The sequence below is a fragment of the Vombatus ursinus genome, unplaced genomic scaffold (genome assembly GCF_900497805.2).
Source record: "Vombatus ursinus unplaced genomic scaffold, bare-nosed wombat genome assembly UNPS02014945.1, whole genome shotgun sequence".
Classification (NCBI taxonomy): Eukaryota; Metazoa; Chordata; class Mammalia; order Diprotodontia; family Vombatidae; genus Vombatus; species Vombatus ursinus.
In genome coordinates, this window is record NW_020954723.1 from 25,155,026 (window position 1) to 25,178,996 (window position 23,971).

The window sequence follows — 23,971 nt, forward strand, 5'->3', positions numbered from 1 at the left end:
CTATGCCCAAAGGGCCATAAAACCAATGCATACCCTTTGATGGAGCAATACCCCTTCAAGGTCTATATCCCAAAAGAGATTTAAAAAAAAAAAAGGAAAAGGACCTATATGTACAAAAATATTTATAGCAGCTCTTTTCTGGGGGTAAAGAATTAGAAACTGAGGGGATGCCCATCAATTGGGGAATGGCTGAACTAATGGTGGTCTGTGATTATGATGGAATACTACTGTACTACAAGAAATGACGAGCAGGATGCTCTCAGAAAAACCTGGGAAGACTTGCATGAGCTGATGTAAAGTGAAATGTACTATATACAAAGTAATAACAATGTTATAAAATGATCAGCTATGAATGACTTAGCGATGAGAGACTTACAATGAAAAATGCTATCCATCCCCAGAAAAAGAATTGATGGTGCCTGAATACAGACTGAAGCATACTTTTTATTTTTCTTCAGTTTGTTTTTGTCTGTTTTCTTTCACAACATGACTATTATTTATATGTTTTGCATGCCTATGCATGTATAACCTACATCGAATTGCTTGCCATCTCAATGGGGCGGGGGTGATTTGAAACTCAGTTTTAAAAACAAATGTAAAAATTGTTTTTACATGTAACTGGGGAAAAATAAAATACTAAATTTAAAAAAAAAAGGAAAGGATTCTTATTAAGTATGGGTTGGAAGGAATGGTGGCCTCTCTCAAATCTGAGATTCCATGATTCCCAAACAGGAATAGCAACAATAGGTCTATACTCATCAATAAAAAACAAACAACAGTGGTACATTTCTGCAGTATCTGAAATTTCTGGAATACATAAAAAAAGGATATGGTATACTTCGGCAACATGATTATGTCTCAACAATGTAAATTTTTTCACTGTAAATTACCTACAATAATTTCCAGTTTATACAAATATAAACACACTTTGAGAAGGAGACAGGATAGAGCACTAATTCAGAATTCCTAAAGAAATCCTCTTCAAACAAAAAAACAAGAAACTGAGGATTGATTAATTGTAGGCCATGGCCCATGGAAGGAAGATAAACCCAGCTGATTATGCTCACCTCTGGTTTGGACTCTAGCTCATCCGATAACATTGATTCAGCTTCCAAATACTGTAACCGCTAAAAGGAGTTACAAAGCTCAACTCAAAGTCAACGACCAACTCCTGTTATTCTCATATTTCCCACCAGAGCATACTGATCTTCTCTGAGCTAAGCTGTTCCGGGCAGTTAATCAATTTAACCTAAAACAGAAAAGAAAAACATAAGAAGCTCAGAATTCCTGGTAAATAACAAAAACTCAAAATCACAAGCTTTCAACCAAATCAACAATGCAAACAAGTTTTTGAAACAATCAAGCCCTGGGGGCAGCTAGGTGGTGCAGTGGATAAAGCACCAGCCCTGAAGTCAGGAGGACCTGAGTTCAAATGCAGCCTCAGACCAAACACTTGACACTTACTAGCTGTGTGACCCTGGGCAAGTCACTTAACCCCAACTGCCTAAAAAAAAAAAATCATCCCCTGTCATGATAATGAGGGCATATCAGTGAACACTGATCACCTGAAGGAGTACAGTACCAGTGTTATGAGTGGTATCTCCAATTTATATTTAAATTCTTACTTTCTTAACAGGCTAAATTCTTTCAAAGACTGGGCTTGTGAATCTATACTGGTTTGAATGACTATTACTAACAGGATGAAAAAAAATTAGCCAAACAGCAAAATATTCAGTGTATATAAATCCAAGAACTACTCAACACTTGTTTGACTGAAATCCTTATTTTTCACCCTGTAGAAATAATAATTTACAAAATGTGTATGAAAACACACTCTTAATTTTTTGTCACAAAATTAACCACAATTCCCTGAGTTTGCCTTTCACAACACTCTCACTCTTTTTTTTTCCCAAGTATTTTTTCTTTTTTTTTTTTTTAAGGCAATCGGGGTTAAGTGACTTGCCTAGGGTCACACAGCTAGTGTCAAGTGTTTGGTCTGAGGCCAGTTTTGAACTCAGGTCCTCCTGATTCCAAGGCAGGTAGTCTACACACTTCACCACCTAGCTGCCCCTACTCTCACTCTTTTTCACATTCTTCCCCCATCTCTATCTACCCTTGCATGTAATTATCATGTAACAAAAATTTATCCATAGAAATAAAAATCCAGCTTGGCAACATACCTTTCAGTTGCTTCTTCTATCTTACCTTGACCTCTTTCTCCTTGTACTTACTTCCTACCCTGTGTTTTACCTGGCATTCTGCCTGGTTGCTTTTGCCATCAGCTAACGCTAAAATAAAGTATGCTCCTAAGACCACTGAGTGGTTCTACCAGTACAGCTGGACATGTTCCTACTTGGCAGCAATAGGGAGTTATGCTTTTCTAGAGTTAATTTTGAGTTTCCAGGTTTTTAAGCAGGTCTGCATGCCTACTTCCTATTATCAGCCCTTCTAAAAAAAAAAGTCAAGAAAATAATTCCCAAACCTAGAAGAAATCAGGAAATGGGCTAAAAGACACTTAATAAGCCCTTCCTACCTCTTCTGTTCATTAGATTTTAATGGAAACTGATTTTTGGGCTTCTAGGACACACTTCTACTGTCTTCACGTAGTGAAAACTGGAACATTGGGAAAGAAGAGCCATATTGTATCCTAAAAGTTAACAAATTTAGTTCTTTTAATAACATAAAGAACAATCAGCATCTATAAACCAGGTCCATTGGGTAGTGATTTTTTAAATTACTGTCAATGTCATTCAATGAAACCATGATAAACTTTTTTTAAAAAAAGGATTTACATTTAAATTAACAATATATAAATATTTCTAAGTTGCCAGTTATTCCCTTTAAGTTCCCATCAGCTTTCTTTTTCTATATTCCTTTTTACTCCTCCATTTGTATGGTCACAATGTATATTCTGTTCTAGTACTATTTTTTTGCCTTTGCATGATTTCATAAGGTCTTCCTAACTTTATATTCTTCAAACTTACCCATCTTAGTTGCATTATAGCTTCTCATTATGATAATGTACAATATAGTTAATCAATCCTTTAATTTTAGAAGTACAAGTCTATATTCACCAGCTTTTTGCACCTCTTCCATGGACCCCTTACACATTTTCAATGTGTAAATTGTGTCAAGTATTTTATCCAATTCTATGAAGAAATCATTGCTATTTTGCTTGATATTACCTTAAATACTCAAACTAATGTTAGAAATATCATCATTTTTACTTAATTAATTTTGCCAGCCAGAATGTCCCCTTAATTATTTTTCTTCATTTATTTTTCATTTCAGTTTTACAAGTTGTGTCCTGTTCAAAGTCACATACACTACAGGATGTCCCAAAAGTCTCCGTTTCTGTGTTCATTGATGGGTCAAATTAATGAAGTAAAAAAAAATTGGATTTTTCAAATTAACGATAATAATAACTATTATTATTATCTTTATTATTATTAATTGGAGTTTTAAGGTTAATAAGGCTTAAAAGGCACTGACTTTTGAGATACTGTGTGTATGAGTAACTAAATTCCCAAATATTTAATGGTTATTATAAATGAGATTTTAAAAATTCTTAACCTTTACTGAAAGTATTTTTTCATGGTCAAACAGGAAAAGAAGGCATGCATGGGTGTAATCCGCATTATTGCAAAGAATATCCACAACAATGGAGACCACAGATCCAACACATAACAGTATATCTCTTCAAGCCCACAACTTTATTGAATACATTTTCAATTAATTTTTGGTTGACAGTGGGGTTTTCTATCACATCACCTGCAAATAATGATATTCTGACCTCTTTATTTTTATTGCTGATCACTCTATTTCTTTTTCCTGTCTTATTCTAACTGCTAGCATTTGATACTGTGTAAGATAGAAGAATTCAAAATAGGTACTCTTGTTTTATACCTTTTCAGATCCCAAAGTCGTCAGTATTCTCTCATTCAAATTATCTTGCATTTTACTTATCCTTAAACATGCTCAGTAAAACCTAAGTCCCTCAAGGTTAGAGACTGTTTCATTTTTGTCTTTATATCTCTGCTATATAATAGGTGCTTAATAAATGTGGAATTGAATCTCCAAGAAGAATAGAAACAGCAGAAACAGAAACTCATTGGATTACTCAATCCTAACTTCCTAAAATCTTTTAAGTCAACCTAATTTAGTTTTCCCTACATCTATGAATACTTTTTAGAAAAATTAAGGCCTACATCTGCTGATCAGATAACTGAAGGCCATATGGCAGCCCTTCCACTATGACATCTACTCCTCCAAAACCATCTGCTGAGCCAGGCACAACCAAACATAGTTGCCCTTAGTCAGCAGGATTCCAACCCCCCCCATGCTCTCCCTTTCGGTCTGATACAATGAATAACACCACAATGAATATTTTTAATTTATTGTTGGAGTTAGGAAATAACAAAATATTCACCTATTAATGAACCTAAACTAGACATAAGTCAATTTTATATACGATGGGATTCATAATAAGGAGATTTTGATCATATAACATTATCTGTCCTTTCTTACTTTCTATCCCTAAAACACAGCTGGTTTTCTCCTACTGCTTAGTTCATCAAGAGCAGCTATTAATAGCTTGCTGACATGGTAGTAACCTATAAACTTCTTTCCCACCATTAAAGGCCCAATTCTGTATTACTTTCTACCTTTACACCCACCCAAAAAGGCCATAATAACTATAAAGACAATAGAAACACAGTCAAGGGTCAATAATTATACCAATACTGCTAGGGATATAACACCAAAGCACCAGCTGAAAGTGCCCCAATAGCTATGCATATTCTTAAATTTCAGTTTGGTTTCACTCCTATAAAGAAAAAAAAAAGATTTGGTCCATTATCTACAGAGTAACATTTTTTTTAAAAAGCATTAAGCACACTAGAACCTTATATTGTTACTGTTATTCAATCAAATTTAGACACTAAAATAAAATTTCAGATTCTACAAAACTTTGCAATGAACGAACTCTGAACAAAAGCCTCAAACTTTAATAGTCTCAAATACAACAGTCCTGACAATAATAGTTGCAAAGCAAATACACGAAACTAGCAGTTTTTCTCATTAGTAACATCTAAAGAATTCTTTTCTGTTGTCTCAACTAAAGGCCAGTAACTAAAGTTTGATAACTTGCATCCTTTAACTACAATATAATTCTATTCATGTTCATTTTAATCAATATTATCAAGTAACAGTAAATTGAAAAAAGGAGTTGTACTTTGCCAAAAAGTCTAAGTTCTCTTAACCAGAATCTTGACTACCACTAATTCATGTGACCTGAACAAATTACTTTTCTATGTGGACCTCAGTAACCTTTGGAAAAAGGGTAATATGTATCAACCTTTGAAGTTATACTGAATAAAACCTAACAAAAAATAAAGTATAAAATACTGCAGAATCCAATTAGTTGATAAAAAATGAAATTAGAACCAGATCAAATAAAATAAGTACACTTTTTACTTAAAATGATCCAAATAATCAAGGTTACAACTGAGTCCAACAGGCAGGGTTGTGCCATAGAAAGCACTACATCTAGATTAAGATTCTACTACCTATTAGCTATGTGACCTTTATATCTATATCCCCATCTATAAAACTGGGATAATACCTGACTATCCTTCACTATCATTCCCTCAAGCTACTGTCCCTTTCACACTCAAACTCCCAGAAAATAACAGTTTATACTTATTGCCTCTACTTCCTCTACTCTCATTCATTTCTCAATCCCTTGCAAAATAATTTTGCCTCTGGCCTCATTACTCAACTGGAACTCCAATTACTAACTCTCTCCAAAGTTACCAATCATCTTATTGACACACTCAAAGGCTTTTCCCTCAGTAATCATCCCTGCTTGACATCTTCATACCATTTTGACATTCTGCACGAGTCTCCCTGCATTTCTGTGAAAATGTTGTTACGTTTCTCTTCCTACCTGTCCAATAGATCTTTCTAGGGTCCTCTTTGCAGGATCATGTCCAACTATTTTTATGTGGATGCATCTGTGGGCTGTCCTGGGCCTTCTTCCTTTCTATCTTTACACTCTCTGTAATCTCAACAGCTTCCAAAGATTCAAATATTTTCCCTATACCAATGACTCCCAAATCTATACACGCAGCCTTCATGTCTCTGCTTTCTCCAGTTGTAAACATTAGACGTCAACAGACATCACAAACTCAACATGTTCAAAACAGAATCTTTCCCTTTAAACCCACCTCACTTAATTTCCTTGTTTCTGTTGAGAGCACATTCTTCAATCACCCAGGTTTACGAGATATAAGTCATTCTTAGCTTTCCAACTCTACTCACACACACCCCTCCCCCATATCCAATCAGTTGCTAGGTCTCATTGATTTTATCCTCTAATATTCTTTTTACCTCTTGTTCTCATTTCCCCTCATCCCATCCCTTACATCACAATCACCTCAGTCTCAGCTGTGATCATCACATTTGTGGATGATTTTGGCTTCTTAATTGATGTTCTCCCATCTAATCTCTTTCCTCTATTTTCCAAATAGCTGCCAAGTTGATATTCCTAAAGCACAGGTCTAATGTAAAGAGCAAGTCATTCATTCCTCTGGCTCAAAAGGCTTCAGTGGCTGTCCACTGCCATTTGTATTTTCTGTATTTTTTGTATTTGCTCCACTTTTTCCATTAAAGCTCTTGACTATCCAGCTCCAGTTTCTTTCTAGGTTGATACCTTACTCTCTTACAGTCTATGTTTCAGCCAAACAGGCCTACTTGCTCACCCCCACATATAGGCGCACATACTCCTGTCCCTGGGCCTTTACATAGGCAGCAGCCCTTGCCTGGGATAGTCTCCCTCCTCCCTACCTTTTGGGTCCCATTGCTCCCTTCAAAACTCAGTTCAAGTGCCACTTCCCTCAAGAAACCTCTCCTAATTACCCCAGTTATTAGTGTTCCCCCAATCATTGTATTTATATATTTATTTTGTATATACATTGTATTTACTTGTGTGTGAAAATGTTGTACCTCACCAAGAGAATATAAGTTTCCTGAAGACAAGAAATACTTCAATTTTGGATCCACAATGCCTACCAAGCACATAGTAGGTATTAAAATAATAAGTCAACAATGATCTCCTAAATAACGAATAAATTTTAAATGTTTGCTTAATAGTCACATTAAAATATAGGAATGTGTTTTGTTAAAATTACTAACATAAAATAAAATCTGGATAATGATATACTAGTAGCTTGCCCCCTGATTTAAGAGGCCACTTGGACTATTCTCTAACCACTGTCCAGTCTGTATATTTGCTCCTTTCAGCCCTTTCTGTATACTGTTGGGCCACAGAAATTGATATCAACAGTATTTTAACACATTAACACACAAATCCTACTGATAGTAGTGCATTTTGTAGACAAAACATTTTCAAAAGCAAGAAACATGACACATAAAGCAAACTGATAATTTCCGAATCTTTGTATGGAGTAGTACTTTAAAAAATCAACAAGTTCTACTGACAATTATGGAGTACTTGACACTACCATGTCAGAATCACTGAATTTCAGAGTTGGAAAGGCCCTCATAATGTCCAACCTATCCTATTTAGTCCAACAAATTTAGAATAACCCAATCTGGGAGGTGGATCAATCACCATCTTTTACAGAAAAGAAAATTTAAGACACAAAATGATTAAGCACCTGCTTACCAAATGTCATCAAGCCATTTAGAGGCAAGCTAGGGCTAAAATCTAGCTCTCCCGAGTCAGGGAACATCGACCTTCCTTTACACTACAGAAGAGCACTAGAGTGGTCTCTTTCAATCACAAAACAAATGCCCCTATTTTAAAAGTAAAGAAATCACCTTTTATTCTCTGTACTCATGACATAGCTAAACACAACACAGATACTTATAGGATCATAACTTTAGAGCAGAAAGGGATCTTCAAAGTCATCGGCCCCTCATTTTACAGTTGAGGAAACAATCCCAGAAAGACTAAGTGACCTGTCCACCCAGCTGGGGCTGGAGTCCTAATCCAATGCTGTGGCCATGCACCAAGGGGATTATTCATTTGAATTTTGAGAAACCACCTCTATCAAAAATAAGGAACAAAATACTCAACTTCAAGTATTTTCAATTTAAAACTGTCCAAGATTAGCTTCCAGCTCTGGAACAAGGAATTAATAAAATGAGCTCAAATTTTTAGTGCTTTGGAATCTAAGGAGAAATTTCTTTAAAAAACAAAAAATAACAGCATCTCTCACATATTTCTCTTGTTGGAGGTGGAACAAAACTCACTAAGGGATTGCCGAGTTCGAATAAATTACATGAATGGGGGCGATAAGTTCACAAGGCAGGAAGGAAGGTGAAGCCTGCAGCCACCCTTGCCCCTTCTTTCCCGTCCCCGGAATGACTGCCATGAGCGGCTGCAGTCGACCGGCCGGCCTCCGACACGATCTCCCCTCAGTGGACCCCCAGGGAGGGCGGGGAGGACGAGGGCAGCCTGGCGTGACACGTCCAGACCGAACACCGCCTCTGCTAGGCGGGGACGGCCACCCGCCTCCATTTTTTCCAGGGCCTTCGGACAAGAAGCTCAGCCCGGGGACGGGGAGGCCGGGTGCGCCCGGGGATGAAAAGCCAGCGTCGCCCCAAAGACCCCTCCAGAAACCTTGGACAGCTCGGGGCTCACTACCGCTCCCTGGCCCTCCGGAGGAAGAGGCCCGAGGCCTAAGACTGCGACCCCGGCGGCTCGGACAAGAGGCCCCCCCCAGAGCGGGGCTGACTCGCGGGAAAGGAGGCTCCGGGGGGCAGCTTTCCTCTCCCCTCCCACTTTCTCTTCAGACACCCGGCGCTGCGCCGCCCGCCTCCGCTCGGGATGGGCTCCGCCGCGCGGCCGTCACCCGGCGCCGACCCGGACCGTACGCACACAATCCTCGCTCTCACCTTCTCGTCCTGGGCGGCCAGCAGTCCCAGCTCCCTGACTCTGCCCAGAAGCGGGGCTTCCGCCTCCCGCCGGAAGCTGTTCGAGCGCGGGACAGGAAGTTTTAGCCTCCCCCCCCCCTCCCCGCCCCCCAAGCGGACAACATCACGCCACGCAGGGCAGGAGACCGGGAGGAGGCCTTGACAGGCGTCCTTCAAAGAGGCTGGTCATTGGTTGGAGGCGGGGTGGCGGGGGCGGGCTCTAACCCCGCACATCCAATCAGTTGCCGCGTCTTGTCTTTTCTACCCATTCAGTACCTCTGTACTCAAAACACAGCGTCTTGGAGTCTGGCGTGTTGCCGGGACCGAGGGTACAAATGAGCAAACTGAGGCTGCCAGAGGCTGAGTGACTTGCTTAGCATCACGCGGCCAATAGGTGTCTGAGGCAGAATTTGAATTTAAGTCTTACCAATACCAAGTACAGTGTTTTTATCCACTGGACCACACAGCATCACTAAGTACTGGAGATACAAAAAGCAAAGCGAGACAGTCCCCCTCCTCCAGGACCCCCCCCCCCCGGTCCTAATGGGGAGACGAAACATAAGATTTAAGTTGCAAGTCAATTATATTGAACTGATTCAGCAGCAATAATGACTGACATTTATAAAGTGATTTATAATACCTTCTTTTTCTATAGCTTTTTGTTGTTGTTGTTCTTTCCATAAGAATTCCGTAAAATAGGAAGGTCAGATAGTTTCATACACATTTTACACATGAGGAAACAGACTGAGAGATTAAATGACATGTCCATGATTGCACAGTTATTAAGTATTTAAAGCAGAAATGAACCTTTGGTCTCAATTCCACGTACAATTCAGAACTTTGTGAATCACAATGTGTTAGAGCTAGAAAAACTATTAAAGTTCATCCAAGTGAACATCCCCATTTTACAGATGAGAAAACAGTCACTTAAACATTTAAATGAATTGCCCAAGATTACACATGTCTTAAGTATTGAAACTAAAACCTGATTCTAGATCTGTGGACAAGCTAATTGTTTTTCATTCTACACTTGTCTGAGAGCACTAATGATTTTTTTTAATTTCATAAAATAATAGCCAAACTCATAAATTCTATGGTTAGTTTATTTTAACCAGTAAAGAACTGGACTCGGAGTCAAAATAACTGAGTTTAGGTTCTGGCTATGCCACTTACTTGCAAACAAGTTACTTTACCATCTGGGCTTCAATTTGGACTAAATAATCTCCAACCTTTTATCTCTTAACATTGTGTTTCATTCCTAGCAAAAATTAAATTGATTTCCAAACTTCAGAGCACCAAAAACAAAATATGCACCGCTTCAAGAAAATACACCATCATACATATACAGCATAACCACATATGCCATTCATTTTCACAGCTTTAAATGTTCCTTTATAAATATAATAAAAATCAACAAAAACAGGTGAAAAGGGCTATAAAAATGTGCATACCCTTTGACCCAGCAATAGCACTTCCAGGGCTATATCCCAAAGAGATCACGCAAATCGGAAAAGGACCTACATGTACAAAAATTTTCATAGCAGCTCTTTTTGTGGTGGCAAAGAATTGGAAATTGAGAGGATGCCCATCAATTAGGGAATGGCTGAGCAAGTTGTGGTGTATGAATGTGATGGAATACTATTGTGCTATAAGAAATGATGAACAGATTGACTTCAGAAAAACCTGGAAAGACTTATATGGTCTGATGCTGAGTGAAGTGAGCAGAACCAAGAAAACGTTGTACACAATAACAGCCACGTTGCATGATGACTAAATCCTTAATAAACTTAACCCTTCCTGGCAATACAAGGATCTAAGACATCTCCAAAAGTCTCATGATGGAAAATGCTATCCACACCCAAACAAAGAACTATGGAAGCCAAATTGTTATTTTTTTTTCTCTTCTGTTGAGTTTTGTTTCCTCTTTCTGATAGTTACTCCTATTGGTCTTAATTTCTGCTTACAACATCACTAAAGTGAAAATATGTTTAATATGAATGTAAATATATAGCCTGTATCAGGTTGTGTGCCGTCTTGGGGAGGGTGGTGGGGAGGAAGGGGGAGAAAAATTATAAACTCAAAAGCATATGGAGGTGATTATTGATAAATCAAAATAAATTAATAACAAAATAAAGAAATTAAAAAAAAAACAGACAGGTGAGAATACAGAAAAAGAACCAAAGGTTTACCAACAAATCCAATACCAACAAATCAGAATCAACAGAATCAAAGCAATCAAAGAAAATTGGAGAAGTATTTAGAATTAGGTGGACCAAGATTTGACCATAGCTTTCCACATATATGAGCTGTGAGAGTGTTTTTGTTTTATCTATTTAGCAAGTCTTTGTTTAGCATTTCTTTTTTTTTTTTTTAGTTTCTATGAATTCCTATGAACAGGAAAATTCCAATGAATTTTCTTCATTGCACCATCATTTATTACTAATTTTGTTTCATTATGGTACATAAATGTAGTGTACAGAATGCCTGTTTTGTGTGTGTGTGTGTGTGTGAGAGAGAGAGAGAGAGAGAGAGAGAGACAGAGAGACAGAGAGACAGAGACAGAGACAGAGAGAGACAGAGAGAGAGAGACAGAGAGAGAGAAAGTGAGTTTCTGGGCTTTTTTTTAAAAAAATAAGCTTTATTGATGCCTTTTGTTTTTATGCAGCCCAAGGCCCAAAGCCCATTGGTGGAACTCTCCTCACTGGTGAAGATCAATGCCTTGCCTATGTGAGAGGTGGTGGAACACCACTGATGGGGTAATGGGGCCTGGACCCCTAAAAGTAAAAGACCATGTCTTTGAAAGCAAATCAGTCCCTGAATTTTCCCATGCATTTCAGGGGCCCAGATCACTGCCATCTCACCCAAAGCATCTGGCCCACCCCAGCCCACCCCAGCCCATCTAGATCACTTAATTAGTTTGCTTGACAGTCCTTTCACTATCCTCTTGACCCACCCCAGACTACTTAACTCCTTTCATTGTCACACCGGGGCCAGGTACAAGTATCAATCTCACCCCATTAAGGCTCAGATTCACTGAGAATCTATCCCCATCCTATTGGCACTATAATAAACCTTGCCACTTTGACTGGAAGAAGGTTTGAGTGTGTGAATTCTTTCCAGGCAGACCTCCTCTATACCCTGACATTTCAGGGTTCCCAGCAACCAAGACCACATCATCATGGTTTCCAGCATCCCAAACTGCATCACCACCAACCACCAATAGTTGGTGGAATCAGGACAGAGGAATGATTTCATTAGTCTCTTTGGGCTCTCTAGTCTCTTCTGTTCTTCCAATCCAATCCAATCAAAATATATTAAGCACCTATAATGCCAGCACTAGGAAGATACTTAATAAAAAGATAGTCCCTGCCCTCAATGAGTGCTAAATCCAAGCTCCAACCTGTTTTAATAGACAGTAAAGGAACAATTTACATATAAGGAGGTGGGATAAATGTCATCTCAGCTCCTCCCCATTACAGTACCATTAGGAGATTAGATTAGTTCTCAGGTGATGGGAGTAGAGACAGTGCTTTGTTGTCCTTGAGAAGTTTCCATTGTATCTAACTCTTTACAACCCCATTTAGGGTTTTCTTGGCAAAGATACTGGAGTGGTTTGCCATTTTCTTCTCCAGCTCATTTTACTGATAAGGAAACTGAGGCAAACAGAATTAAGTAACTTGCCTAGGGTCACACTAGTAAGTGTTTAAGGTCTGATTTCACCTCATGAAGATGAGTCTTCCTAATTCCAAGCACAGTGCTCTATCCACTTCATCACCTAGCTGCCCCACAGACAGTTCTAGCTTTATGTAAATTTGCATTAAGCAAATTCGACTTTATGTAAAGAATCCTGAAAGAAATCTGAATTCCCCAAAAACACCAATGTTAACTTTACTATATAATAAATTCGCTCTCTCTCTCTCTCTATTCTTGCCCCTCAGCTCAGTGCTCCAAGGCCTCTCCACCCCCTCCAAAAGAAAAAAAAGAAAAAGGCTCCAAGTGAAAGCAGAAGAAAGGAGACAGAGAGACAGCCACCACTGTTGCTGCTGCTGAGACCTCCAGTACCAAGAGAGGAGACCTTTGCTCCTCTCTGCCCACCTGCCTGAATGTCTGACCCCAAGGTGGCTGTCTTCTCCTTGGGTACTATATATCTGTCCTTGGCTCTACCTGTCCCCTGTCCTCTTCTGTGTAAGACAGGATTATAAGTAACAGAACAAGGGGAGTCTAAGGAATTCCAAGATCTTGTGGATAGTCCTTCAACCAGTCAGAAAGTATGCCAAACATTCTGTAAATAAGTAACTCCTTAAGAAAGAGCCCCGGAGACTAAACAGGTTGCAACCCATTGGGTTCAAGGACGGGGCCTCGACCAGGCAAAGGCTTTTCTCCACTGTGCTTGCTTAATAAGCTTATTAAGTATTAACTGACACACCCTGAGGATGGAGACAGTCGCCATTTTTGATCATGGGATGCATGACCTAACATGACAAGGAGGAACACGGAAGAACATGGGATGGGCTGTCCAAGAAGAGTGTAACTCAGATGAACTAGACCAATCCTAGCCCTAGTGGGTGGAGTATGGATCTTACTAACCATTTAAAAGTTGATTGTACCACTAAACCTGAGCCCACGTGCCTGCTTCTCTTGTGAGAAGCGTAATAAAGGCTTTCCTTCACTCACTCCTGTAGTAGATTTTTGTTTCAGATTTTTCTAACACCTGTCTATGTCTGTGTCTGACCCTCACTTGTCTGCCTATCCCCCATGTGTCCTTGAACCATGTGCCAGCCCCCTTCTTCCATGGGCCTAAGGCCTGGGATAAATTTTAATTACAGCAAAGATCTGTCAGGGTTAAAAACTGTTTATAGTCCTCAAGTGATGGGATTAGTCTAAAGAAAATCTCACCGTCCTGCAGTCTGGCTGAGCCAAAGATACCCAATGGTTGAACAAGATTAAAATATGGGGTCACATAGACTATGTTTTGCCCAGTGGCCTGACTTTGCAGATCTCCACCTGAATGTTAATCTCTCTCAGTATCAGTTTCTTCATCTATAAAACAGGTTGAGCCAGTTGATTTCTAAAGTCCATTTCAGCTTTAAATCCAAAATTCATCATTCTCCCAGAACTTCTACTGCCTCCTAACTTATGTATTTCTCTTGTTAACATCAACATCCTCCCAGACATCTATATTCAAAGCCCCAATCATCTTAGATTTCTACTTCTCTTACTGCCCCTCCTTCATTTAATCCATACCAAATTCTATTTCTGGCCTCAAACAACAACCTGGGTGGGTAGAAAAGGAGCTGCCTACTGGGAACCAAACTGGAACTGACCAGATGGGCAACACCACCTTCCTTATCTTTCTTGCCTTCTCGCCTTCCTTCCTTTCTTTCCCTTCCCTCTATCCACATAGGGTATCAATCATACCCTTACCTGTGGGTGCTCTGCCAAAAAGGGAATGTAAATTTTACTGAATGTAAATCTGAAACTTTTTTTTTTCTTAAAGACCAACCATAACCCCAAATCATTCTGGCTCAACAATAGGTCCCAGACCAAGCCATACTTGGTCATTATTTGGGCCCTGATTGGCCCAGAATGAATGTAAATAGCAATTGTTTCTGTTTTGGCCAGAAACCCTAAGGGTCTTTCCCTCCAGATATTGAGGTTTGGAAGCATAGGGGTGCTAGGACCCTAAAATCACGACATCTGGGTCTTGCCTGAAAGAATTCCACCCAAGCCTTCTTTCAGCCAAAGACATGATTTATTAGAATGTCAAATGGGGATGGATGAGATTTAAAGAATCCGCCATATTGGCCAGAATCTTAAGGAATCTATCATTTGTGGAGGAATATTTAGTACATTTTAAATATTTGGTTAATTTAATTCATTTCTATAATTGATTTATTTCAGCATTTGCAAGGGGTAAACATAATTTGTATAATGACCTGTATCAATTTTCCACTTGATTATTTTAATTGAAGTCTGATTTGGATGGGGGTCTCATACTCTGTGGTCTGACTGATAGGAGAAATGGGGGAAAGCATGGCATCCCCTCAGTTTAGGGGAAAGGGGACAATTTTTTTTGGAGGATTAGGGCAGGAAAGGACCAGGACTGACTGACTTTTCAGCAGGGGAGTCTTAGCTTTCTCAAAGAGAAGGGCTGGTAATCAGGTTAGGTTTTACAGCACTCCCCCCTCCTTCCCTTACCTTTAGCCTCTTTCTTAAGTTCAGCCACATATTCTACCCTTGGCTAAGGGAAAATGAGGCTAAATAGCAGTTAAACCCAATGAATTAATTTTAGGGATGGAACTGAAGAGTAACAATCTTTAGCACCTTTGGCTAGAGTGGACCAATCCAACCAGGATTTCCTTTTTTCTTTTTTTTTTTCCTTCCTTTTTTTTTTTTTCTGGCTAGGCAATGGGGTTAAGTGACTTACCCAGGGTCACACAGCTAGTAAGTGTTATGTGTCTGAGGCCGCATTTGAACCAGTGCTCTATCCACTGTGCCACCTAGCTGCCTCCAACCAGGATTTCCTAAGGCTACTACTTCAGGGCCCCCCATTTGTTCTTGGAGTGTATATAAAGCTCATACCACCTCCTGTTGCCCCATCTAAAGGGCAGCCCATCCATCTTGTGACCACCTAGTCAACAAAAGATATTCCCTGCTTCACCCAATCTGTGACCCTGCTGGCATACCATTTTTTGCTTATTTTAGCTTATGTGTCATAGGTCAACCAATGGGATTCTGTGCTTTGTATAGCAGCTTTAGAATGTTCAGGTAACAAATCTGGTATTAAGCCTTATAAAAATAAGGTACTGGAAGGAGGGGGTATCTCAGGCCACGAGGAAGGTCTGGGGTCCATTTCATTAGAGGGGGCCAGGTCCCTTTAATAAAGTGCTTTGGCTCAGAGCTCTGCCTCAGTTTCTCTTTTAGTCATTCAGGGCGATTTTTGTCCCCACATCTGCCTCAGTATTTGTTCTTCCAATTAGGCAATGAAGATTAATCTGAAGGCTCTAACCTCATAAGTTTTGAAAGTTCAGGAGAGTGAGCTACAAAGGGTCTAGGAGTCAGAGTCATGACAAGTTTTGCATCCATCCCAGCATCGCTGCAGGGAGTGGCCTTTGGGACAATCCTGAGGACCCAGTTCAGTGGAAGCTGACAGAAGGACTCATCTGGCAATCATGATGCACCTGTACATGAAAGTGGTGAGACCAATGTTACACAGAACTATGCTATGTCTGACACTACTTTTCCCAGAGAATGAGGTCGTATAGGAGAAAGTGTTTCCCTAAGTGGTGAGGGGAAAGTTTGTATTTTTGTTATTATTATATCTTTATAGTGAATATCCCTTTGTAAAAGCTAATTGATATGAACTGGTTAAATGGAATTGGGGCATCTCTGTTGGCTAACAGTGAAGGGGGACCATGACTGTCATTAGAAGAGATACCCACAACCTCTCAGGGTGCCTCTAGGATCCTAAGGAGATGTACCAGACTGACTCTGGGATGGTGAGTCCAGACCCAGAATACACTCTCTACAATTGTATCACAAGTGATTTACAGGTTTTCTAGTTACTGTATAATATTTCTAGAATTTTGTTGGTTTTAGGCTTTTTATCATACAGTTTTTGTACTTGAGAAAATTCAAATTTGGACTCTAATTTTGAAAGGATTTGAAAAGCCATCTTTAAAAAAATAAAATGTCATTTTAATTATGAACTTGACAAATACCAACAAATATGAGCATTTCCAAATGCAGATGTGAGAAATAGCTAGTTTTCATTTCCACAAAAGTCGATCTAAGTGTTAGGTGGAAGTTGAACAAAGGAAGCCATAAATTAAAATCAGAAAACACTATTGGTGGGTGAATAGACTTAACTGGCCAAAAATCAGATCTGAGGTTAGGTACAGATTAACATCAAAAGGGCTATTCCCAAATAAAGGCAAAAGGAGATGGAGGCCTAGGTCCCCGAATTTTGGTTGACTTCTCCCCTCATCAAGTGCCAAGACCACTCCTCTCTTTTGACTCCTCTCTTCACTATTTGGAGACACCTTGTTTTCCAGAGCAAACAAGCTGTGCCCTGGGCTTGGCTTAACAGCAATCCTTTGTGCTCCCCCTCTGGATAAACTCTGCTGCAGCAAAATCCCAGAATTGTTTCACACCAGCCCCAAGTGGTCTCTGAGCTTGGATAAGCCCCTGCAGGACACATGTTCCAGTCAGGAAGCCCTGCTGTGCATCAAACTCGGCTCATTATTGCTGTTACCTCTCATTGTCTATATTTTTCAGAATTAACTATGGTTGTGATAACCTGTGTAAGCTCTTTGGTAGTTTCAGAATTAGCAACAGTTGCACAACCTCTGTGACTCTTTGGTCATTTGTTTTCATATTTGAATCCCCCAACAGCAATGGCTTATTTTAGAAGCAAATAGGCATAGGAGACATACATTATGTATATAGGCTGTGAGAAGAGACCAGTTGCGAAATCAAGTTATGCTAGTGTGAGGAGTAGAGTTTGGCCTGTAGAGATCCTGGTCAAGAGATGGCAATCCCCAAGACTCCTCTTGGGTTCCAGTTCTTTGCAAAAGTGCATAGCAATATACTAAACCAAGATGTCAGCTAAGCCCCAAACTGAGGGCAGGGGTGACTACAGCCAAGCAACACTTAGCAAAATCCAGTGGAGACTGGCAGAGACTGTGATTGAGATTGGCAGACATGATTTAAGGACATCAGTCCTCCAGGAGCCCTAAAACACTGGAAGCATGAGTGGTTGCTATATGCCTTAGTTACATGAATTCCCCATTGTATCCTCTCTTTCTCTGATGCCAAGTGTATTCAGGGAACAGTATGCCCTAGATTTGTGGAAATATTTTGTTGTCACTGTTCCTACTATGCTATTTCAGCAAATACCTTCTGCTCCCTCCCTTCATTGGTGAAATACGGGAGGGAAATTAGAATCCAGAATAGGGAATAAAAAGATGTATATCTGACACATGTGCTCCCACATGTGGGACGCCCAGCTTTCCCGGGACATTAATAAAGTTTCTTCCTGTTTCAAACAACGTCTCCATGGAATTCGTGGTAAGACTTTTTGCTGCTAACACAGAATAGAAAAATAGGCTTGCACATAAAAACACAAATCTCCATCATATGAATCTTGTTGTTTCTTTTTTTTTTTCGTGAGGCAATCAGGATTAAGTGACTTGCCCAGGGTCACACAGCTAGTAAGTGTCAAGTGTCTGAGGCCTGATTTGAAATCAGGACCTCCTGACTCCAAGGCTCGAGCTTTATCCATTGTGCCACCTAGCTGCCCCTTGGTTGTTTCTTTTAAAGTATAATCCACACATTACTTCCAAAGTTTTCCAACGGTATCTGTTTTCTCTTGAGTCTGTTAAAAATACTGCACTGGTGCTCCTTTTTTTCTCTGCCTATTATTAATTCTCTCTCTCCTACAACTCTCCCTTCCCCTTTAAAACTCTCACTTGTGATTGACAAGCAGTCAAGGACAACAAATTTGCAAATTGGCCATGTCAAAAAATAGGTATTTCATGAAACTGTGGTCTTGAAAATAGCTTTCTGAACCAAGAGTATGTTGTACACAGTAACAGCCACATTGTGTGATGACTAACTTTGGTAGACTTAGCCCTTCTCAGCAATGCAAGGATCTAAGACATCTCCAAAAGTCTCAAGATGGAAAATGCAATCCACATCCAGAGAAAGAACTGTGGAATTTGAAAGCAGATTGAAGCATACTATTTGCTCTCTCTTTCTTCTGCTTTGTTTTGTTTCCTCTTTCTTGTGGTTCCTTCTATTGATTCTAATTCTTCCTTACAGTATGACTAATGTAAAAATATGTTTAATAGAAATGTATATGTATAGCCTATATCAGATTGCATGCAGTCTTGGGGAGGGAGGTGGGGAGGGAGGGGGAGAAAAATTTAAAACTCAAAAGCTTATGGAAGTGATTGTTGATAAATCAAAATAAATTAATAAAAAAAAGAAAAAGAAAACAGCTTTCTGATCAACATAGCCCAGTGACCTAACATCATAGGATTGAATTGTCTTAAAGTTTGATTTTTTTTGCATTCAAGTACCTGTAGGGGTTTATATTCAACAATCATAAGCATTTACCTATAGCCTACTATACAGGAGGAATTGTGCTTTTAGATACTGAGAAAAATAGAAATATTGGAACTGCCCAAAAGGAGTTTACATTTTTTATAATTATATTATGCAAATTAGTAATTCAATGTGAAAATTATCCACCATTTTACATGGTGACTTAAAAGTTTAATTTTGAGGTTTTAAGAGTTATATTGGCTCAAATTCTGATACTCTAGCCACTGCTCAGATTCCTTAAGAGTCTGTTCAATATGGCGGATGTTCTAATAAACCTTGTCTTTGGCTGAAAGAAGGCTTGGGTCAAATTCTTTCGGGCAGGACCTGCATGTTGTGATTTTGAGATTTCAGCACCCCAAACCCCTAAACCTCAACATTTTAGTAGCCCATACAGGGAAACTGTCTAACCCCAAGTTCTTATCCAGTCAAGACTGGAAGGTATGTAAGTCTCTCCCCCTTCTTTCTTGTCCTGAAGTTGGGATCACTCTCCAAGCACTTAGGAAGGCTTGGAGGTGCTTTTCAGGCAGACAGTTACAAGGCTGTCTTGTACTCGGGCCTAATGCTCTCAGGCCCTTGGTCCACTGGTTTGGTTCAAGGCCATGGACCTGGGTACACCTTTGGCAGCATAGAGGACAAGGAGGGACGCCCTATCAGGAAACGAATGCCCAATTCTGTCAGTTCTCTTGGCGCTAGGGAATTGGGAAAACTGCAGTTGCTTTTTGGTTCCCTGAGGCTTACTTACTCCCTTCCCTCTACACCCCTGAATCCTCATTTATGGAGGTCACAAGGAAAAGTTAGAACAGCTAAAAACATCTTAGCAGATTTTGGAAGTTTTGTGATTGATCATTAAGGAGTTTTGAAACACCTCCTTACTACCCTGGTCACCCCCTTCCCTTGAATCAAGAGGGTATCTGTTAGTCCCTGTCATCGGAGAAGAGAGTTTCACCCTCCCCATACCCACCTCTGAATTCACCCTTTACTGCAGGGGCCCCACTGGCAATGGCCTTGGGCCCTGGGGCAACCTTTGCTTGGAAGCATCACCCAGGTTCAGCACATCCTGCTCAAGGTAAAGAAGCTGGCCTCTGAGTTTGGGTAAACACACTCTTTCAAAGCTGTAGTTTTAACCGTTAATGATGAGATGTTGATTCTCCATTTAAAGTATTTTGGAAATACATTTAACAAAACTGAAGTCACCTGATTGGTAATGGGTTGTTTCAAGTTTCAAATTGGTGAACTTTCTGTATCAGTTATGTCAAGTAACTTCATAATTTGGTTACCACTAAAATAATTTGGCTTATTGTTGGTTATTATTTTAATGTGTAAACTTGCAAAAAAGCTTGTTTGAGTTTTGTCTTGCTGAGAATTTGCAAGTATATAGAAATAATCTCTAACTATTGGCTTTTTACACCAGGACAAATTTTAAGTTTGAGATGTAAATCCTGGAAAAGTTTTTCCTAAGCTGTGATTAGTGAAACTTGCTATGTGAGATAAAAACTCATAGGATTTTATTTTGAGTTGTCTGATGGATCATAATAATACATTGATAATCAATAATCTACCACCTGAGAGAAATGCCACAAGCTACTCAGAAAGAATGTGATACTGGTGGGAAGTCAGCATCAGGAAAAGCTGAGGACAATTTTAGCCTCAGTCTAAGATGGGATCCTCCTGGCTCAGTTACCCCACTATGTTCCTTTGAAAAGGAGTGTTACCCACCTGGCTATTCCTGAGTCTGGCTATGAGGTGAATTTGATACTTCATGGTTGGAAAACTGAATTATCTGAATCCAAACAGAGCTAAGGATGTTTTATCCTGTCCTATCTGGGCCCTGCAGCCTTTTCTGTTAGATTTGTATCTTCTAGACTACAGGCCATTCACTTACAGTTGGTAGGAAAGAGCGTACCAACCAATGTCCCCCCATAGTTCACTAGATGCAGCCTGTGTTAGGTTCCAGTCAACCTCCTCTTTGGGACCCCCTCGAGGCAGGGACAGCTCTACACCCCTTGCCAGCAGGAAACAGTTTCAGAAGACAAGACTTTTGCCCCTTGCCCCAAAAGAATTTGGATCCCTTTTGTTTGAGGGGGAAATGATGAGGATGGGAGCTAGACCCCCAAAAAGGAAAAATCCTGGACTTTCCCACATGGCCAAATATCTGGCATTTGCCTGAGGCTATAATCCCATCAACTGGCTTTTTATTGCGGCTATGCCCTATTTCTCAATTCTCTGGTACCCTTAACCTAGCCTACCTGTCCATTGTCTTATTTCCCTATGGCCCCAGGCCACTTCCCACCCTTAATCCTAGCTAGGCTCCATTCTCCCTTGGCCACTTGGTCCAAGTCCCTGGCATTCTATTACCTCACAGTCCCCAAAGAACTTGGCCACTCCTAGATCTCTTCCACAGTCTTTCTAGATATAAGGGCCATCTAGTCTCCATTAAAATGCTCAGATGCTTAAAATCTAGCCTCTGCTCAGATTCCTTAAGAGTCTGGCCAATATGGCGGATATTCCAATAAACCTTTTGTTGCCTGAGAGTAGCAGAGGAGTGGCTTCATCCAGCAGGAGCTCTCCAAGAGGTCCAGAAGAGGAGTAGGCCTGCATAGCTGGTGAAATACAGACTGTTTAAGGTCTGCAGTCCAGAGTTGTGAGCTGCTCTGGGAACATGATTTCCCTTCCAGTGTTTCACTGCTAAGTGTCTTTGTGTGCCCACTTTCCCCCATGGACGTTATATGTATTGGTGGAAGAATGTGTCCCAGTTTTATAGGTATACTGTTATATTTTGACTATTCATGCTTTTTCCTTCTCTTGAAAATGCTGTTTTATGATTTTTTTTTGTGTGTTTTACCTTCTTGATTAGTAAATATTTGGTGTTTAAGAGTCAACTGTGTCATTTTGAGTACATTTTGAGAAGAAAAGCAAGTTGCAGGAGTGTATCCCCTTCCCATCAGCAGGGCTATTGTTAGGACCCTAAAGATGAGCAGTAACGATATGACCATCCCTTCAGAGGGACCACCCAAACCTGGAGTGGGTACGAATAGAATAAGTGAGCCAGATCCAGCCTAGGGAGAGAGCCTAGAGAGAATTAGGGAACTCATGCCATACCTGTGCACCTATAATTATTTTAATGAACTATTTTCAATTTTTAAAAATTTCAAATGCATTAGATAAAGTTTTGTGTGTCTGTTACATACAGACTTGTGTATACCACTTTACTACATTTTACAGACATTCCTATGAAGATTCTGTCCCCCTTCCAAAAGCCCTTTTAGTTCTTTTCAAATAATGGTGGAAAGGTGAAATAAAACATAAATATTTCTGCTTTCCTTTCTGTGTCCTGTTCCCAAAAGTAACCAAAGAATAAGTATCTATAATTCCTGTACTTTTCCTAATTTTAAGCATTTTGAAAACCCCTCAGCTCAAGATGATGGTAAAGAGATACAGCAGAGGAATTAGTGTCATAAGTCTGAGTCTAAAATTAATTCAAATATCACTTTCCCATTCATTTAATCTTATGTTTCAATGCAATTTAACATTTCTACAAATTAAAAAGTTATCTGCATTGTCAGACTTTTTTTTCCTTTTTTAATGAAATGTGGCAAAATGTGGCTCCCATAATTTCTTAATGGCCCAGGTAAAGTACACTTAGTGACATGCAATTGTTACAAAACATAATCAGGCTCAAAGGAAAGTGTCTTTATTTATGCTCCAATCAGACCTTTACACAGTAAAAGACTTGAGTTTGTTTATCTTCTTTAAGACAAAACACAACTGAACAATCTGAATATTGTCAAGGTTAACTTTTTCAGGAAGTCTTAATGATAATGTTACAAAGCGGCAAGAACTCTATTCCCACCATATGCAAAAGTCAATAATTAGAAATAAATAAAAAAATTACCTGAGAAGGATATTGAAAAGGTTCTAGTACAAAGTAATTTCTCAACTATTAATTTATTCAGAATGCTAAAAAATAGCACGAAAATCTTCTGTGTACTCAAAATATCTAATACAAACATCATATATAATGCTAGCTCTTGGAAGAAAATGAAAAATGGGTCATGATCACCTTTTGTTACCCTATAATTAGTTATATATAGGGTACATTAAGTTGGAAGAAATAATTATCATTAAAGCTATCACCAATGCTGCAAATACGAAATAAAATGAGACAAAAAAGTTAGTTTAATTAATCTTATAAATCTATTAACAGACTTTTAAATCTCTCTTGTTAAAACTGAAAAGAAATCTACTTGATGTTCTTGTTCATGTGTAATCCAATGGAAGGACAGAGGTTTTTATTCAGAAATACGAACGATTTGCTTCCCAATATTGCCTCCTGTCATCATAGATTGGAAGGCAACTGAAAAAGAAAAAACAAATTATCTTGAAGAATTAGTGTCAGTTATGTAATATCACCAGTTTTTATAAATTGTTGTAATAGCTCAAAATTACATTATACATCCATATATCAAAATGGAGCTTTATAATTCTGAATAAAGTCCTAAATGATTATATCAGTTTTGAAGCACACAGATTAGTCCAAATCATGGTAAGAAACAACTTAAACATTAGTACCAGAACTGAAAATGTCCATTGGTTACTAACCATATTCATTTACTGTAAGCTCAGGAGAGAAAATAAGCAAAAAAAGTTTTGAAATAATCCCTTATAAAGAACATAAGAAATAATGATTATAGAAGATGAGCAAATAAAACTAATATCTGTTAACTTAAAGGACTTAGGGTTTTGTGTAGATGTGGTATTCAGAAGAGTAGTTACAATATTGACAATATGGATTTCCCCTAAGGCAAATATTCATTTTTTTATGGAAAATAAAAGATTTCAGAAAATAAAAACTTTTTAAGTAACACTACTCTAAAATAAAATTCTAATGGCTAAGTACATGTGGATATATTCACCAAAGAAGGGA

At 39.2% G+C, this 23,971-nt stretch overlaps 2 protein-coding genes across 5 annotated transcripts in view; both read right to left on the minus strand.

The window, feature by feature from the left end:
• The window catches only part of ZNF410 (zinc finger protein 410), a 35,734-nt gene extending 26,733 nt beyond the window's left edge, over positions 1 to 9,001 (minus strand). For both annotated transcript variants that reach the window (XM_027844775.1, XM_027844773.1), the window contains exons 1-2: positions 8,923 to 9,001; positions 1,068 to 1,249 (exon numbers count right to left, since the gene is read on the minus strand). In XM_027844775.1, the coding sequence (XP_027700576.1) occupies positions 1,068 to 1,100 (33 nt within the window). In that variant the 5' untranslated portion in view covers positions 1,101 to 1,249; positions 8,923 to 9,001. The remainder of the gene's footprint in view (positions 1 to 1,067; positions 1,250 to 8,922) is intronic.
• Positions 9,002 to 22,722: 13,721 nt separating this feature from the next.
• Positions 22,723 to 23,971, minus strand: part of LOC114030116 (prostaglandin reductase 2-like) — a 39,563-nt gene continuing 38,314 nt past the window's right edge. For all 3 annotated transcript variants that reach the window (XM_027844824.1, XM_027844826.1, XM_027844823.1), the window contains one exon: positions 22,723 to 23,401. In XM_027844824.1, the coding sequence (XP_027700625.1) occupies positions 23,337 to 23,401 (65 nt within the window). In that variant the 3' untranslated portion in view covers positions 22,723 to 23,336. The remainder of the gene's footprint in view (positions 23,402 to 23,971) is intronic.